The sequence below is a fragment of the Drosophila subpulchrella genome, chromosome X, assembly GCF_014743375.2.
Source record: "Drosophila subpulchrella strain 33 F10 #4 breed RU33 chromosome X, RU_Dsub_v1.1 Primary Assembly, whole genome shotgun sequence".
Taxonomy (NCBI): domain Eukaryota; kingdom Metazoa; phylum Arthropoda; class Insecta; order Diptera; family Drosophilidae; genus Drosophila; species Drosophila subpulchrella.
The window spans coordinates 27,301,371-27,319,606 of record NC_050613.1 but is presented as its reverse complement, the minus strand read 5'-3'; the positions used below and the strand labels follow the sequence as shown (position 1 = coordinate 27,319,606).

The 18,236-nt window shown below is 40.5% G+C and overlaps 4 protein-coding genes and 2 non-coding genes across 10 annotated transcripts in view; 4 read left to right on the top strand and 2 right to left on the bottom strand.

Annotated features, from left to right (window-relative positions):
- Positions 1-3,122, bottom strand: part of LOC119558001 (blood vessel epicardial substance) — a 29,051-nt gene extending 25,929 nt beyond the window's left edge. For 2 of the 5 annotated variants that reach the window (XM_037871104.1, XM_037871105.1), the window contains exon 1: positions 2,301-2,541. The gene's annotated coding sequence lies outside the window, so the exon portion shown is untranslated. Of the gene's footprint in view, positions 1-2,300; positions 2,544-3,104 lie in introns of those variants that run through there. The other 3 variants (XM_037871106.1, XM_037871107.1, XM_037871108.1) reach the window with 3 other exon arrangements.
- On the top strand, positions 2,855-7,364 carry LOC119557999 (dolichyl-diphosphooligosaccharide--protein glycosyltransferase subunit STT3A). The gene is made up of 6 exons (XM_037871101.1): positions 2,855-3,163; positions 3,628-3,956; positions 4,562-4,951; positions 5,149-5,436; positions 5,746-6,225; positions 6,510-7,364. Exons 1-6 carry the CDS (start codon positions 3,064-3,066, stop codon positions 7,062-7,064), a joined length of 2,142 nt encoding a protein of 713 aa, XP_037727029.1. The 5' UTR covers positions 2,855-3,063; the 3' UTR covers positions 7,065-7,364.
- Positions 4,998-5,080, top strand: LOC119558432. Its single transcript, XR_005220201.1, has one exon. It is a non-coding gene; the product is annotated as a small nucleolar RNA Me28S-U3344 (small nucleolar RNA).
- Positions 6,353-6,437, top strand: LOC119558433. The gene has a single exon (XR_005220202.1). It is a non-coding gene; the product is annotated as a small nucleolar RNA Me28S-U3344 (small nucleolar RNA).
- Positions 7,365-7,954: 590 nt separating the features above from the next.
- Positions 7,955-11,901, bottom strand: LOC119557696 (cystathionine beta-synthase-like protein). Its single transcript, XM_037870569.1, has 4 exons — positions 11,765-11,901; positions 9,825-10,049; positions 8,453-9,494; positions 7,955-8,373 (listed from the first exon to the last, which is right to left on the bottom strand). Exons 2-4 carry the CDS (start codon positions 10,045-10,047, stop codon positions 8,070-8,072), a joined length of 1,569 nt encoding a protein of 522 aa, XP_037726497.1. The 5' UTR covers positions 10,048-10,049; positions 11,765-11,901; the 3' UTR covers positions 7,955-8,069.
- Positions 11,902-16,014: 4,113 nt separating this feature from the next.
- On the top strand, positions 16,015-17,593 carry LOC119556006 (angiopoietin-related protein 7-like). Its single transcript, XM_037867770.1, has 2 exons — positions 16,015-17,073; positions 17,133-17,593. The coding sequence occupies exons 1-2, from the start codon at positions 16,016-16,018 to the stop codon at positions 17,272-17,274; spliced, it is 1,200 nt and encodes a 399-aa protein (XP_037723698.1). The 5' UTR covers position 16,015; the 3' UTR covers positions 17,275-17,593.
- The last annotated feature ends 643 nt before the right edge of the window (positions 17,594-18,236 follow it).

Sequence of the window (18,236 nt, the reverse complement as noted above, 5' to 3'; positions counted from 1 at the left end):
TATTTAGATATCGATAAGAAGTTGTAGGCGGCCCACAGAGTTTCATATCTTGGCCGATTCTAATTGGTATTTGGCCCGCAGACAAATTATGGTCGTAATCCAATTGAAAGCGGAACGTGTATGGCAACAATTGGAAATGGAACCTTTGATAAAAATAGAGGGGAAAATAGAAATGAAACAAAAAGAGGGAAAAAAGAAAAGATCAGACATTAAAGTCGTAAGCGTCGCAAAGGTTTAATTACATGGAATTAATTGTGTAAAAAACACAACGCTGGCAGCATTTCTTAAGGGGTCCTCGACTGTTTCCCTCTGGTATTTGTAATTTTTTAACAACTTTTGATGGGGCAAGTGGAGAATGGTGAGACGAAAGTGAAACGGCGGCAACTTTTTTCCCTCGCCAATTTCCGTTTCCCACGTGTAAACAAAAATAATAATAACAATAACGAGACAGCGACATTGTCTCTCGCCCTATATGCCATATTAAACTTTACATCGTTTTTACGGTCAAAAACGGGCAAAACAAAGGCAAAATTGTTGTAAATTATTTTCGAGCGAAAGCAGAAATACAAAAAAAAAATCACTTAATCACTCATTGGCTATGTAAATGGGTTAGGAAATGGTCGGTCGGCATAAGTATACACAGAAAATTGATGGATTACCATACTAATGGTCTGCAGTCAATTTTCGGCTACGCCACCAAGCTTATTGATAGGAAACTTTTAATTATGAAAGAACAATTATCAACTTTTGAGGTACAACTTTCATCTAGGGGCGAGAACTGATAAGGGAACATTTCCATTGAGGTAATATTCAATAGATTTTGCTTTGTTTTTGGCACATAAGGTCACTTATCTTATCTGTATACTTTTGAAGATGCGATACGAAGTAGCTGGCAGTTATCCAACTTTATGGATAAGATAGTGTCTGAAAATAATGGTTAGCCCAACGATTTGTTTAGATTTCTATACTGCAAGTCTTTTGTATAAATATTTCCTCTGACTTTTACGACTTGGTAGAGTAAATATTTAGTTGTTCTAGCAGTTATTTTTAAATTAATTTATAGAAATAATCTCACAGAGTACTTTATTCGATTACTTTTTTTGCATTTTTGAAAAGATCATGAATTTGGATCTTCAAAAACTCCCAAAAAAACCCTTTTTCTCGTTACTGTACATAGTTTCTATCCCATTATATTTAAACTATAATTTTAAAATTAACCCCTTGTATAAAAATGTTCTACTTTTTCAATAGACTAAAATAAGCTCTTATCACATTTTTAATTACTATTTTTGAATCATATTATTTCAGAAAATGTTCCTTTTAGCTTAGCCATTTAAATGTTATAAGAATGAAAAATCATGGATGCTGTTTTACCCAAAACAAATTGATTTATCCTTTTGGGAACCTAAATATATCCATTTTCAACCATTAATTACAATTTCAGATCCAATTGTTTTAAGTTGTTTTCCCTTAAAATTAGAAATTTGAATGTTAGAACTAGGAAAAACCATGTGAAATATTTTTCCTAAATTAAATTTTTGACTTTTTTTTGGGAACTTGGACAATAATAAATAGTAGCTCCCCGATCTTGCCTCTCTCTCGCTCGCCCAGGCCCACAAACTTCCATAAATACAGACGCACACACACAGAGAGAGAGTTGCATGCCAGAAATGCCATGCAAATGCAAACACCCACACACACATATATGTGGAGAGGGGGCGGGCGGCATGTGTGTGGGGGGCAGAAGTTGGAGTTTGTTGCTTTTGTTTTCCTTTTCTTCCCATCCACCATCCCCCCTCCCCCACCGCCCAATCTATAACTTCTTCCTCTTCTTTGATGCGTGCTGGCAACTGCAATCGCTGCCTCTGCCGGCGTCGCTGCCACCACCCGCACGCACACACTTACACACGCCCCGACATCTACGTATATACATATACATAACACATGCATTTTTAAAAGCGTGTTGATGTTCGATTTTTCACCGTTCTCACTGAACTTTACACACAAACAAACGGTTATTATTTAATTACTTTTGGCGCGACTTCAATTAAAAAAAAAAGGCGAGCAACAACAACGCCGCAAGTATATATACATACGTATGTACATTGCACATAACAAAGCTGCCACTCCAAAAAAAAAAACAACGGTTTGAACTGGCAAATCACACACACACACACGCAGATTGGGGGCGCCCGTGCATTGATGAGAACAATTTGTTGTTTTTACATTTAACACGTGAGTTTATGCCTTTCTTATTGTGTTTTTTGGCTAAAACCTTCTCTTTTCTTCTATGTATTTACCAGCAGAAGTCATCTTGTATTTACTCCGCTTGGCGTTTTTTTTCTTTTTTTGGTTTTTTCGGCGATTTCACTCCCGTTTAGAATGAATATATACATATATCGCGTAAATCTGACAGAATATCAGTAGTTTTTCACTGGAAACCGTGATTTTTCTACCCGGCGATTTGTCCGATGTTTTTTTGTCATATTTTCTTCGAGATTTTTGTAAAACGCAACGAAAACACGAAGCAGCGGCGCTTTTATATGGGAAATAAATGAAATGTAAACGGCTGTGAGAGCGCACCGAGTCGCGCTCTCGCTCTCCCGCTCTCCCAAAGAGAGCCCAAAACAGCTGGGAATGAGCGCAGGAACAGCCGGTTATGAATTGACGATTTAAATGCCCAGCTCTGCTTTTAGGTGACTCACCGCTGGTAACTAATCATAAATCAAGAACTAACTGCCCAAGAAACCGCAATGAACCGACGAAAAATGGTTATAATAAAAACGCGCCCAGCCGCCAGGGTTGCCACCCGGCAGCCGATAGCCAGACGACCGCACGCGATAACCGATAACACTCTTCGCTCTTTGCCACGAATTGCAAGTTTGCAATTCCGTCGCCTTCAAGTTCCCAGCCATTGTTTTGTGCAAAAATCTTGGTAATAGTGCGCTACGTGGTGCGGCACACGTAATCCTGGACATAAGGAGCAAAGTGAACAAAGCGCACCGGTGATTTAACGGCTCGAGAAGCGAAATAAACATTGCCGAAAAACGCCGGCAGGCGAAAATGACGCTGGATGTGGGCGGCGTCGCCCGGGGACTGCTCACCTGGGAAAAGCAGGAGCACCTGGTCAAACTGGCCATTCTCATCCTTGCAGCGGTTCTATGTGAGTATATCTTCTGTTTTTGGCATTATGCGAGTGGGCGAGCTTAAAAAAAAAAACATTCGCATCTGGTTCGAGCTTCCTCGCTATCGATAGCTATCGGTTATCGGCGGCGGTCGCTATCGCCTAGGGGTGGCCCCTACCCAGCGAAGATATCTAGAGGTGGAACATTTTTCTAATATGTATTGAAATTTTTTAGAAGTGAAAGTAAGCGGGTAATAAGCAAAACAATTTTTTAATCTTACGTCTTACGCTTAAAATATACCTTATTTGTTAGTGAAAACAGTTTAGGGAAACGGGCTCTTTTTTTTTTGTATATTAAAATATCAACTGCAGATAGCACGCTTTGTTGCGCCAGCCCTTTGATAATATCGATAACTAAATAAACGCCCAAGTGCCACCACTGCCGCGCGTCTTCCTCTTGCCAACGCCGACCTGAACTTCCCTTTCCGATTTCCATTGCACAGCGTTCGCCACGCGCCTGTTTTCCGTGCTGCGATTCGAGAGCGTGATCCATGAGTTCGACCCGTACTTCAACTACCGCACCACGCGGTTCCTCGCCGAGCAGGGCTTCTACAAGTTCCACAACTGGTTCGATGACCGCGCCTGGTATCCCCTGGGCCGCATCATCGGCGGCACCATTTACCCGGGCCTGATGCTCACCTCGGCGGCCCTGTACCGCCTGATGTGGCTGCTGAACGTGACCATCGACATCCGGAACGTGTGCGTCTTCCTGGCGCCCTTCTTCTCCTCGCTGACCACGCTGGTGACCTATGCCCTCACCAAGGAGATCCACGTAAGTCAAGACCCTACAAAACTATAAAGATCTTGGATCCCAGAAACCAAACACCCGCTCACTCTACTTTGGCATTAAAAATGATCACAGATCCTAACTATTGAACAACTTTCTATTCACTTTAATATACCATTCACCATGCAGATCTGTGATCAGATCAATGAATTCCAACTAACTACAAATGAATCCAAACTTTTTCCGAACTGAAGACCATCCAAATTTCTTCAACTCCAGCTTCATTTAAATCTGTCTTGCCTTCAGAACATCCAAACGTTATCCAGATTGCAGATCTTAACGGTTTCCGAACTTCAACCCTTCTACTATCCTTAACATATCCAGTGTGTACCTATGAACTCCAAAAATTGTATTTATTTATGTACAATTCATAAGAAACACTGTAAAAGATCATTTATCCAGATCCTAACTAATCAAGAACCTAAATTCTTCCTATTTCCTACATCATGAGTTCTTTCAGTTCTTGTAAGTTTATTTTCGTTAGTTATTATAGGCAGCCAAATTATATGTATATCTTATCTGATAACTAGTTTACCCATTTCGAGGTTATGTCCTACACGTGGTCCTAATGATCCTCCTGTTCTTTTTAGAGTACTGGTGCTGGTCTGGTGGCCGCCGCCTTGATCTCCATCGTTCCGGGATACATCTCTCGATCTGTGGCGGGATCGTACGACAATGAGGGCATCGCCATCTTCTGCATGCTCTTCACCTACTATTTGTGGATCAAGGCTGTAAAGACGGGCACGATCTTCTGGTCGGCCATGTCGGCCTTGGCCTACTTCTATATGGTCTCCTCCTGGGGTGGCTATGTCTTCCTGATCAATCTAATACCGCTGCACGTGCTGGCGCTGATGATCACCGGACGTTTCTCGCACAGGATCTACATAGCGTACAGCACGCTCTACTGCGTGGGCACCATTCTATCAATGCAGATTTCGTTCGTGGGATTCCAACCTATCCAGAGTTCCGAGCATATGCTGGTAAGGACCTAATGCTGTTTAATACTTGTAATCTAAGCGAAGAGTGATCTGTTGTGATGAATACCTAATATATTCTTGATAGGAAGAGTATGAAACATAATGAGTACGAAAAACCCAAGCTGACTTGATCACTGATAGGAATCGATATAAACTCACGATTTATCAATCACAGTGCTAATCGTTTTTCTTTCTTGCAGGCACTGGGAACCTTTGGCCTGTGCCAGATTCACGCCTTTGTGGACTATCTGCGCTCTCGCATTCCCAAGGATCACTTCGAACTGCTCTTCAAGACCTTGGTTTCCAGTGTGCTGACTGTGGTGTTCGTCGTGGGCATTCTGCTCACGCTCACTGGGAAAGTCTCGCCCTGGACGGGAAGGTTTTACTCGCTACTCGATCCGTCCTATGCGAAGAATCACATTCCAATCATTGCCTCGGTCTCAGAGCACCAGCCGACATCCTGGTCGTCCTTCTATTTCGATCTGCAGGTGGGTTCCGTTGGGAGAAAAGTTAGTTTTGTAAGAAAAACTAAATTCGAGTACATGTTATATACATATATTTTCCTTATAAATTTAAGTCAAGAAAAGATAACAATAATTTAGCTTAAACTGACGGAAGAGATTTATCTGCCAAAGATGAAAACTTAACCACGATGCGAATGAGTTGCGCCTTAATGCATTGAAATGATTACCTTGCACTTTGATCGCTGAGGCAGTATTATAGATATATGTAACTCCTTTAATCGTGACCTTTTCCCTCTAGAACTCATTTATTGACTCTTTGGAACTCCCTTGCAGATCCTGGTGTTCCTATTTCCAGCTGGCCTGTATTTCTGCTTCTCCAAGCTGACGGACTCAAATATCTTCATTATTTTGTACGGAGTTACCAGCATTTACTTCGCCGGTGTGATGGTGCGACTGATGCTGGTCCTGGCGCCCGTGATGTGTGTGCTGTCCGGCATCGCCATTTCGCATTTGCTGGCCAAGTATATCAAGAGCGTGGATGCGGGTGGATCGGGGAAACAGGGAGTGGAGAGCAAGCGGCAGCACAAGAAGCTGGAGCAGCAGACGGGCGGCGTGAAGAGCGAGGTGGCCATTGGATTTGTGGGAGTCATCACTCTGATGCTGATCGTGTACACGCTGCACTGCACCTGGGTCACCTCGGAGGCGTACTCTTCGCCCAGCATTGTGCTGAGTGCCAGGTCGCACGATGGCGGCCGCATCATCTTCGATGATTTCCGCGAGGCCTATTACTGGCTGCAGATGAACACACCGGAGGTGAGTTACCAGCATAGATGGTTCTTTTATCGAGTGTTTTGCCTGCCTAGCCATGCGGAGTAGCTATTTTTAAGTCACTTTAAACATAGAATATTCAACTGGCTGTGTGGGCTTCTCGAGATTTTCACCTTCTCATGATGACTACATTGCAAATTCTTGATAGGAAGAGTATGATACACAATGAGTACTAAAACAACCAAGCTGACAAAACCATAAAAACCACTACCTTTTGCCCATTCCCGTTGAGTAGCCAAAACTAAACTGTTTTTAAATGTATTTACCAGGATGCTCGCATAATGTCCTGGTGGGATTATGGCTACCAGATAACGGCCATGGCCAATCGCACAATATTGGTGGACAACAATACTTGGAATAACACGCACATATCGCGCGTTGGCCAAGCGATGGCTTCGTCGGAGGAAAAAGCCTACGAGATAATGCGCGAACTGGATGTGGATTATGTTCTAGTGATTTTCGGAGGACTGACTGGCTACTCCTCTGACGATATCAACAAGTTCCTGTGGATGGTGCGCATTGGCGGCAGCACGGATCGTGGGGCGCACATCCGTGAAAAGGACTACTATGCCGCCAATGGCGAGTTCCGAGTGGACAAGGAGGGTTCACCCACATTGCTCAACTGTTTGATGTACAAAATGTGCTACTATCGCTTTGGGCAAATGTACACCGAAGGTGGCAAGGCCCAGGGTTACGATCGAGTTCGGGCGGCCGAAATCGGCAACAAGGACTTCGAGCTAGATGTCTTGGAGGAGGCCTACACCACGGAGCACTGGCTAGTCCGCATCTACAAGGTCAAGGATCTGCCGAATCGTGGGGTCTAATCATAGCAAGAGGTCGCCATCATTCCGCTCTATTCTGTGTTCTGTATATTAGCTCTCTCTTTCTGTCTCTGTCTATTTTGAATATTTGGTAATCTCTCTATCGCTCAACGAGTATTATTTGCTGCTTTCTCCTGCTTTACCCCTCATGCATTTAGTTGCACCAAACCCCAAAAAACCATGTATTTTTTTTATCTTTTACAAATGTCTTAAGTAAACCAGATGCGTGTAGCTCCTTAAACAAGAAAACAGCATGTAAGCGAATCGAACGAAATATATATATGTGAAAACGTATCAGAACTAGTTCGAAAGTCTCATTTACTGGAGTTGGTGTTGGTCTTTATCTTTCTGTAGAATAATATGAAAAATGTATTTGGGACTACTACTACTAATTAAGTTTAAGCTTGAACTGAATAATATTGATAAATGGAATTAAAATTTCATTCAAGAAATATATTTATTATATATATGTACCAGAGGAATAATTAACACAATTATCCCAATAGATGTCTTCTTTTGGAACCAAATCTAAAGAAGAATAAAACCAAAAGGCGGTTGTTGTGAACTGTACTTTTTTGTGCATTATAAGTAGCCATATATGTACATGAAAGTAACCGTGCAGTTCCATAAGTCACCAACAGGCCAATAATGACGAGGAAAAAAGTTGATGAATTTGTCATGCATGCCAGCCTAGGTATCAATCAGTTGAAAATTAATGCCTGATTTATTAACAACATCAAAGTTTTCTTGGTGAAAATCTGACGAATTACTAATGACTGGTATTTCAGAAAAAACACATATTTTTAGTGCTAAAGGCACGTAAAGATTGTAACTTAAGGATACAAGTTTCGGAATTAGTCCGAATGTGCTTTCTACAAGAGAAACCTAAAGGATTCGTGTATAGTAAAATGCTTTATTGGACATAAGGCGATATGCTTGAGGGTATAAGTTAAAAGCGCGTAGATATAATCGGTAGGTGGCCGAATCTGTGGGACACGGATCTCTATTTTAGTGGCTACTGCCGTTGGTGGTGCCATTGGCCTTGGGATTCTGCTGGCCTGCGGCAATAAAGGTGGTCACGTCCAGCTTGCTGGCCACTGCCCTGAGCTCCTCCTTGCCGGCCGAGCTCGTTCCCAGGATGAGCACACTGGGATCCACCTCGAGGACGCGGGCTAGCTTGCCAAGGGTCTCGGATTCGTTCAATCGGATCACTCGCTTGTTAAGGGCCTTGATGGCGGGATCGGACTGCTGTCGGTTCATGCTCACGATCTGGGTGATGAGCGTCTCCTGACCCACCACGCCCAGAATGGACCTAAGTGAGATAGAAGCGATAGAAAACCACATGAGTTATAAACAAGAGTTCTGCAGAGGCAGAAATTCAGTGGGCCTACCCATCATCCTGATCCACAACGGGCAGCTGGTCCACTCGATGTTTCTTCATCAGAGCAATGGCCTCGCCAACCGTTGCACTCGACTTGAGAGTGGCCGGCGGGGAGGGCAAATGGAGCTGCTCGATGGACAGGTTCCACCACCAGTGACCGTGCTCGTTCACCGGCTCCTTGAAGCCACGCGCCTCCATCCAGTTGTCCGAGACGAACTTGGTCATGTAGTTGCGTATGCCATCGGGCAGGATAACCACGCAGCGCTGGCCCTTCTTCAATTTTCGGGCATACTGGAGGGCAGCGTGCATCGCTCCGCCGCTGGAGCCGCCGCATAGCAGACCCTCCTCCGCGTTTAGGCGCCGGCTCATGGGGAAGCAATCGGGATCGCCGATCTTCGTCCACACATCCACCACGGCATCGTCGAAAACGGTGGGCGGGAAGTCATAGCCAATGCCCTCCACCTCGTAGAATTGCACATCGGTCTTGTTGAGCTCCGCGGGACGCGCGAGGATCGAGCCGTAGGGATCCACGCCGACAATCTGGCAGTTGGGAGCCTGCTCCTTGATCTTCCGGCCAATGCCGCTGATGGTGCCCGCCGTTCCCGCAGAGACCACTATCATGTCCACCTGGTTGTCCAGCTGCCACAGGATTTCGGCGGCAGTGCCATCGTAGTGGGCCAGCGGATTGCCAGCGTTCCGATACTGATCCAGGACAATCGAGTTGGGCGTTTCCCGCTGCAGTTGCTGGGCCACGTAGATCAATCCCTCCGGCGAGTCGTAGGCGGCCTCCGTGGGCGTCCTTATGATCTTGGCCCCCAGGGTTCGCAGCGCCGATACCTTCTCGTTGGACATCTTCTCGGGCATCACGATGATGCACTTGTACCCCTTGACCGCACAGGCCATCGCCAGGCCGATGCCCGTGTTGCCCGACGTCGGTTCGATGATGGTGAATCCTGGCTTCAGGAGACCCTGCTCCTCGGCATCCTGCACCATGCGATAGCCGATGCGGTCCTTCACCGATCCTCCAGGATTAAGGAACTCGCATTTGGCATCTACGAAAATTTCAAAATATTAATCAGGTTGATCCTTACAATATATCATTTTCAACCTAAATATATCCCAAGAGGATCTTAGTAAAGAAATCAAGTTCATGATATCATTATCATTATGTTCAAGAAAATATTTGAAGACCCTAAAGATATTTTATATTATTGCTTGTTGTAATGTACAGTCAAAGTTTTAACTCAAATCTGTTTTTCTTCGTTATGAAATACATGATATATGTACCATAAGTACTTTTGATATTTGATAAGGTAAATGTAGGCAATCATCTATATATTAACTAAGTGGGAAAGTAGGCTTATATCCCATTTGGGACTTACACATCTCGCACTCGATTCCCTCGCTGGCGGGGATATGATTTAATTTGACCAGTGGAGTGCATCCGATCACCTCGAGAATGTTCGGCGTGATCTGTTGACGATGTGCGATGCCCCGTTGGGTGTGGGGCGATTTTTCCGTGGTCCCCAGATGCCATTTGCACTTGGACGGCTTTCCGGGATCGATGAAGTCCGCGGGCCTTTCGTACGGCTTTGGTTGTGGCATCTCTGTAAGGGTGAAAGCAATTTGGACAGTATGGATTATAACATTTGGTTGTGTGATCAAGATATGTATCTATTGCTGTGGGTAGGATACCTGCCTTCCAAGGATACAACTTTCTGAGTATAACTTAGGAGTTTCCAATTTGGTATGGGCGGCAAGAATATAGGAAATCAATAATCTAAGGTATGTTATTTTTAGCTATCACTTTTTGTTACAAAAATCTAAAATAATAATAACTGATGGTACGGATTTGGTTATCACTTCAATAGCTATATGCTGCTAAAGACTTCAATGTTTTTTGACTTCAAAAACGCCAGATGTTGTGGTTGGACCTTTGATGATCCTAGACCTTATCACCTCCAAAGTCCGGTGGGGATACGTAGGGAAAAACGAAAGAAAGCTGAACCAAAATAAATTTCTTGTTGTCTCATTGCGACTGAGATTGCGAAATTGCACGAGATTATTATTATTCAATCGAAAGCGAAAAGGTCGGGTCTGAAAAACGATGACACGACAAAAAATTGATAAAAAGAAGAGCCATTAGAAAACAGGAAGGAAGGCCTATCAACTCTTTGAATTTGCACAGTGATATACATATGTATGAACTTATTTAGAAATAGATGTCTGGTTCTGTTTAGACTTTTCAGTAATACTTATTCAAAGGGCAATGACATGCTTTTTTTACGACTTTAAATCTCAAGGTTTTCCTCGTCGAGTCAAGTGGGGAAAGTTTACTATTAAATTCAGCTAAATGCGGAAATTAGCATGGTTGTGCGGAAACTTCAATCCCTAATAAGGTTTTCCTTGTTTTTCTGTCTAACTTTAGATTTACCCGTTCATTGATCCCATTGTTTATCCTAATGGTTTCAGTTCGAAACCCCTTATAAGTTGGTAAACAAATAGTAGCTGCCGTTCAGGTTGGGTCGTATATTGTAGATAAGGTTTCCAGGTGGCACTGATTGATTGCACTCTATACGATACGCCACTCGAAGTCTATCATCTACAAAGCAAACTCAAATAAGGGACAGTGTTTTCGTATATTATATGAAGAGCACTAGTATCTGGGGCCACGTTTTGTGGGGTATAACTGAGTTTAGGACTAGACTAGGGTAGGTCGGAATCTATTGTTCTTGTGCAAGTACAGTAAGCTCAGATACAAATTAGGATTCAGATTTTAAATGAACCAGGCAAAGCGAAAAATCTGTGTAAATATATATTTTTAAATTTTTTTTCCAAATTTAATTTTTGAATGTAAAATTTTAAGATTTTTTCAATAGTAAATTTAAACAATTTTTAAGGTAAGTTGTTTCTAAATTTTTTCAGTGCACACTTTCTTCTTCTTCATTCTTGTTCGCTCAGGAGTTTTTTATTGCTCTTTCTTGTTTATCTCCCCCTTTTTACACACACTCGCACAAGTCCCCATATGTAAATATATGTACATATGTATGTATATTTATATATTTGTTTTTCAAAAGCACGCGGCTCCAAAATAGAAAAACAAAAACAAAAACAACGAACAATACGTATGTAAGAAACATGTAAAAAAAAAAAGCACATGTTTTTCTCTGCTCTCTATTTTGTATTTGTATTTTGCCGGTTGGAATTTTTTTTTTGGTTAAGTGCGTAGGGTGCGAACGAGATGGCACTATGCCATGGAACTTTGCAGGAAAGGACTTAGGATTTTGAACCTTTGCCAGTTCTTAGCTTTAGTTTTACTTACTAGGGCGGATTTAGTGATCAATTAAGGAGCAACTAACTAGCAAGAACTGCGAAGGGCGACCGCTGCGATGCTGCCAACGAAGGCAATTGACAAAAGCCAACAAAAAGTACAACCAACGCAAACAATTTGCGGCTAACGGTCGACTGCGGCGCCGCCAGAGGCAGCGGCAGAGCACAGTGGGCGCCATCGCCCCCACAACCCCAGTGAAGGGACCCCCTCTGGACACCTAAAAATTTCAAGAAAAAAAATTTGTTTTTTGGTTACGTTTTTAAATATTTTGTAATAATTGCAGGTAATACAAGATTATTTGTTACGTTATAAATATGGGTTCACTCGTCCTTTATAAAACCAATTGTTTTAATGTTACTTGTATAAAAAGTTGACTCGTCGTTTTTGGTCTAAAAGTCAGTTTTGTTAAATGAAAAATGCCGATCGCATCAGTACAGCCATTCTAAAGCATTTGTCTTGAAAAAAACACATTTGAACATGCCTGTAGGCACGTCCCCTTAAAAAATCTTATGTTCGTAAATACGTTCTTAAAATGTTTAGGCCATATTCTTGAAAAGTTGAACAAAAGGTAATTGAGCAGCCCTTAAATCAATAAAAAAAACATTTCAATTTTCAAATGTTTGAATTTTTTCATTCATCGTTTTGTATCCCATGGTAAATGCGAGAACGAGATGACCCCAGCGATAACCAGTTTTCGATCTCACTCACACAGCGTGGCTTGAGCTGTGATTTATTGTACTGAAAATAAACGGAAAATGGAATAATCTCACGCAGCGTAAAACGCATTTCACACTATAACAACTTATTTACTGCACAGTAACATTAACAAAATAAAAACGGAATTAATGTAAGCCATATTTTTATACCCTTGCAGAGGGTATATTGATTTCAGTCAGAAGTTTGCAACGCAGTGAAGGAGACGTTTCCGACCCCATAAAGTATATTTATTCTTGATCAGCATGACTAGACGAGTCGATCTAGCCATGTCCGTCTGTCCGTCTGTCCGTCTGTCCGTCCGTTTCTACGCAAACTAGTCTCTCAGTTTTAAAGCTATCGGGCTGAAACTTTCCCAAAAGTCTTATATCTTTTGCTGGTAGTATATAAGTCGGAACCAGCCGGATCGGACAACTATATCTTATAGCTCCCATAGGAATAATCGGACAACAAAATGAAAAAAAATTATATCTTTGGTGTTTTTTAGCATATAAACTCCTAAGCTTGGAAATAACAATTTTTAAATAATTTTGAATTTTGAATTAAATTTTATCGAAATCGGACGACTATATCATATAGCTGCCATAGGAACGATCGAAAAATTGGTGGGAAAATAATATGAAACAAATTATAGCTTCGGTGCTTTTTGACATATAACCTCCTACGCTTGTAAATAACATTTTTTAATTAGTTCTGAGTTTCGAATTTAATTTTATCAAAATCGGACGACTATATCATATAGCTGCCATAGGAACGATCGGAAAATTGGTAGGAAAATAATATGAAACAAATTAAAGCTTCGGTGTTTTTTGACATATTATCTTATACTATTGGGAATATCATTTTTTGTGTTTTTAAATTTAATAATTATAGCTGCAAGGGTATATAAGCTTCGGCTTGCCGAAGCTAACTTTCTTTCTTGTTATACCCGTTACTCGTAGAGTAAAAGGGTATACTAGATTCGTCGGAAAGTATGTAACAGGCAGAAGGAAGCGTTTCCGACCCCATAAAGTATATATATTCTTGATCAGGATCACTAGCCGAGTCGATCTAGCCATGTCCGTCTGTCCGTCTGTCCGTCTGTCCGTCTGTCCGTCTGTCCGTCTGTCCGGATGAACGCTGAGATCTCGGAAACTATGAGAGCTAGGCTATTGAGATTTGGCGAGCAGATTCCTGAGCTTCTTACGCAGCGCAAGTTTGTTTCAGTAGAGTGCCACGCCCACTCTAACGCCCACAAACCGCCCAAAACTGTGGCTCCTACAGTTTTGATGTTAGATAGAAAATTTTAACTGAAATGTATTAGTCTTGTCCATACCTATCGATTGACCCAAAAAAAATTTTTCTACGCCCACTCTAACGCCCACAAACCTCCCAAGAAAAAAAGCTATGACGTCAGAGCCAGACAGTGCGAAATGTTTTTACGCGTGTATGTGTGTGTATGTAAATAGTTGCCGGCCGAACTTAGCGGCAAAGAGAAAAGCACTGCCGGCGCTCAGAGAGAGCAAAGTGCGCGGCTAACTTATTCTATTGAACAATGAATTTGTCACGCCTACCCTGACGCAAATCCGCCGGTAGGTGGCGCATTTAAATCTCGCTTTGCTGCTTGCATATCTCCATTTCCCTTTGGTCGCTTAAGCTGAGTAACGGGTATCTGATAGTCGAGGTACTCGACTATAGCGTTCTCCCTTGTTTTTTTATTAAATTTACCTAAATGTTCAGAAGGAAACTATGTACCTTAGCTTTACGGCTTTAAAAATAAAATGGTCTATGTCTCAAAAACTGTAAAGCTATTAAATAATTTAAAACTGTACTAGCTTGCTAGGCAGCCTAGTAAAGCTTTTCAAAACTGCCAATGAACATAAAACTGCGAGTAGTCTGTGATTTATTGAGCAACACATTCAAGCAAACCTAACTTAACAACAAGAAAGAAAGTTAACTTCGGCAAGCCGAAGTTTGTATACCCTTGCAATTATAATTATTGAATTTAAAAATACAAAAAATTATATTCCCAATAGTCCCAATAGATAATACATATGTCAAAAAACATCGAACCTATAATTTGTTTCATTTTATTTTCCCACCAATTTTCCGATCGTTCCTATGGCAGCTATATGATATAGTCGTCCGATTTTGATAAAATTAAATTCGAAATACAGAACTAATTAAAAAATGTTATTTCCAAGCGTAGGAGGTTATATGTTAAAAAATACCAAAGATATAATTAAAAAAAAAAAATTTTACGATTATTTCTATGGGAGTTATAAGATACAGTTGTCCGATCAGGCTGGTTATATACTACCTGCAAAAGAAGGAAGACTTTTGGGAAAGTTTCAGCCCGATAGCCTTAAAACTGAGAGACTAGTTTGCGTAGAAACGGACGGACAGAGGGACATGGCTAGATCCACTCGTCTAGTGATGCTGATCAAGAATATATGTATATACTTTATGGGGTCGGAAACGTCTCCTTCACTACGTTGCAAACTTCTGACTGAAATCATAATACCCTCTGCAAGGGTATAATGAAATGAATCATACACTAAATAGTATAGTGTACATTAAGATATTTCACGCTAACATTTCAAGGAAGTCGGCTGAGTAGTTTTTTCTCATGTTTATCTAAATAGTTAATTTTTATATAACTCCAAGAAAAGATTGCAATACCTGTATATATCAACACGAATTCCAATCGCTCTTAGAAAATAAGGCAATACATATTTGAAATGCAATTTTTACTGCAAAAGCTTTGAAAAATTCCCAAAATTGAGAACATCATAACGTTTGCAGTCGTCGGGTTATCGCAGCTTAGAAACTCATGGTATTATTCTATGCTTATGAATCATACCTATGTCAGGTTATCGTTCCGAAAAAACGCCGATCTGCCTATAAAGGCTGCACAAATGGCCTGTGCTGAGACAGTGGCGGATCCACGGGGGGGGAAATTAGGGAAATTTCCCCCTCCCTTGGAACCATAGAACCTGAAAATTTTACTTGTTTGCTAGAAAAATATTCTCTGCAAATATTCTCTGTAACCACTTTGTTTACCTAAAAATTGGGATGGATAATTTTTGTTTTATAATTTGTACTGTATTTCTCTCGCAATAATAAGTTTGAACCCCAAATCGAAGAATAAGTTCAATTTCCCCCCCCAAGAATCGTCTCTGGATCCGCCACTGGCTGAGATCAGTATAAAGTTGGCGGTTTATCTAAATAATTCATTTTTATAGATCTCCAAGAAAAGATTGCAATACATGTATATATCAACACGAATTCCAATCGCTCTTAGAAAATAAGGCAATACATATTTGAAATGCAATTTTTACTGCAAAAGCTTTGAAAAATTCCAAAAATTGAAAACATGATAACGTTTGCAGTCATCGGCTTATCGCAGCTTAGAAACTCATGGTATTATTCTATGATTATGAATCATACCTATGTCAGCTTATCGTTCCGAAAAAGCGCCGATCTGCCTATATAAGCCGCACATATGGCCTGTGCTGAGATTAGTTTAAAGTTGGCGGATCCAGCAAAATGAAATCGTACTTCACGTTTTTTCTGTCGTTTTGGCTTTTAAATGAGCTTTCTGCCACGAGAGCCCCATTTAAGGATATATTTTCGGGTCAGTCAACGGAAAATCAGTGCAACGGATATTGTTTTTCTATTCTGAAGCCCCTTTTCTACCGCATTGGGCAACTTGAGGAATCAGCAACAAAAAACGAAGAAGTTCAGAATTTAAAAAACCAAGTAGAAAAACTAATAGATGCGCAAACTAGAGAATTCGATTATCAACGTGAAATGATCAAGACATTGACAGGAAGTATCCAAAGTCTGCAGGGTGAAATAAAAAACAGAGACTCTCAGATCAGTGGTCAAATTGAACAACAATTCAAAGGCATTACGAATAATGACGACAGAGTAAAATCTCTGACCGAAACTGTAAAAGATTTGGAAAGTAGGCTAGAAATCATGGGTTCCCAAATCAATAATCAAGCAGAATTGATAAAAGCTAAAAATGCCGAGGTAGTGAATTTAACATTACACAACAAATTGTGTACGGAATCCATGAGCAAAATAACCGATGATCTATTGAAGTGCAATCGACAGGACTCCTGCCCCAGCAAAGGTCCTAGTGATATTTACAAAATCAACCTGAAGGAGATAGGTACATTCGAAGCTCCCTGCAGTTCAAATGGTTGGCTAACTATTCAAAAACGATTTGACGGCTCCGAGAACTTCAATCGACCCTGGAAGGACTATAAGGAAGGATTCGGCAACATAAGAGGAGAGTTCTTTATCGGGCTTGAGAAACTGCATGTTATGACTCGGGAACGTCCTCACGAACTTTACATTAAACTTGGCAAGGTGGACGGATCCACAGGCTACGCTCATTATGATGAATTTAAGATTGGAAGTGAACTGGAGTCGTATGTGTTGTCGATAGGGACATATAATGGTACAGTCGGAGACTCTCTAGATGTCCATAGGAACCAAAAGTTTACTACACTTGACAGAGATAATGATCCACATAAAGAAATCAATTGCGCTAGCGATGAAGGGGGTGGTTGGTGGTATAAAAAATGTTATTACAGGTAAAAACATTAATTCACTAACAATTGATTCATATTAATATAATCACTTAAAATTACAGCAAGCTAAATGGAAAGTTTTATAAGGAGGGTCGGACCAGAGGCAAAAAAGAGAATGGAATTGCTTGGGGTACCTGGCATAATTACGATTGGACCTACTCGCTTACCTTTGTGGAAATGATGATCAGGCCCAAGACGTTGTGAGCTTTATAAATATTGCATTGCGGAAAATATCAAATACCATTTTATTATCTTTTGTAAATTTGTTTGTGTAAGGACAAAATGAAAAAAGTTTGGGTTCTTTTCAATAAAATATTCTAAGAGTAAAATGTAAGAAACCGTACAGGAAAACTACACTTTTATATAACGATAGTAGTTCTAAGTTCAAATAAAATTTAATTACATAAAGCTCTTAGAAGTCTAACAAAATAACTGTGTTCTACAATCCTTAAATTTGTTTTGTTTCAATAAATTACTGAAAAATAATATACAAAATCTTGAGAAAACTGTGATTTAGTGAATATCTAAACTGTTTTGGTTACCGGCCTAACAATGTGGGTTCTGAAAATATATAAAAAATCTTATCGATAATATATAACTTAAAACAAGAAAGGAAGTTAGTTTCGGCAAGCCGAAGTTTGTTTACCCTTGCAGCTATAATTATTAAATTTAATTCGAAATTTTTAAAAATACAAAAAATTATATTCCCAATAGTATAAGATAATATGTCAAAAAACACCGAAGCTATTATTTGTTTCATATTATTTTCCCACCAATTTTCCGATCGTTCCTAGGCAGATATATGATATATTTGTCCGATTTTGTTAAAATTAAATTCGAAATTCAGAACTAATTAAAAAATGTTATTTCCAACTTCTGATTGAAATCATAATAACCTCTGCAAGTGTATAACAATTATCGTTTTTGCCTTACGGATGCCCGAAAAATTGAACAAAATTGTAAAACATCTAGGGACGTCTTCTATCTTAAACTAAAAGGCGGTTTTAAGCCTATGAAATGGTTGGAAATTTAAAGTTTTAAATTCACCTCTAGTTTAACAATTGATTTTCAATTTTGTAAATGTATTATATAAAATATAAATTTTTATATTTACAATATGGCATTTACACTTGTTAGTTTAGTTTCAGCAATAACAACAAGATTGC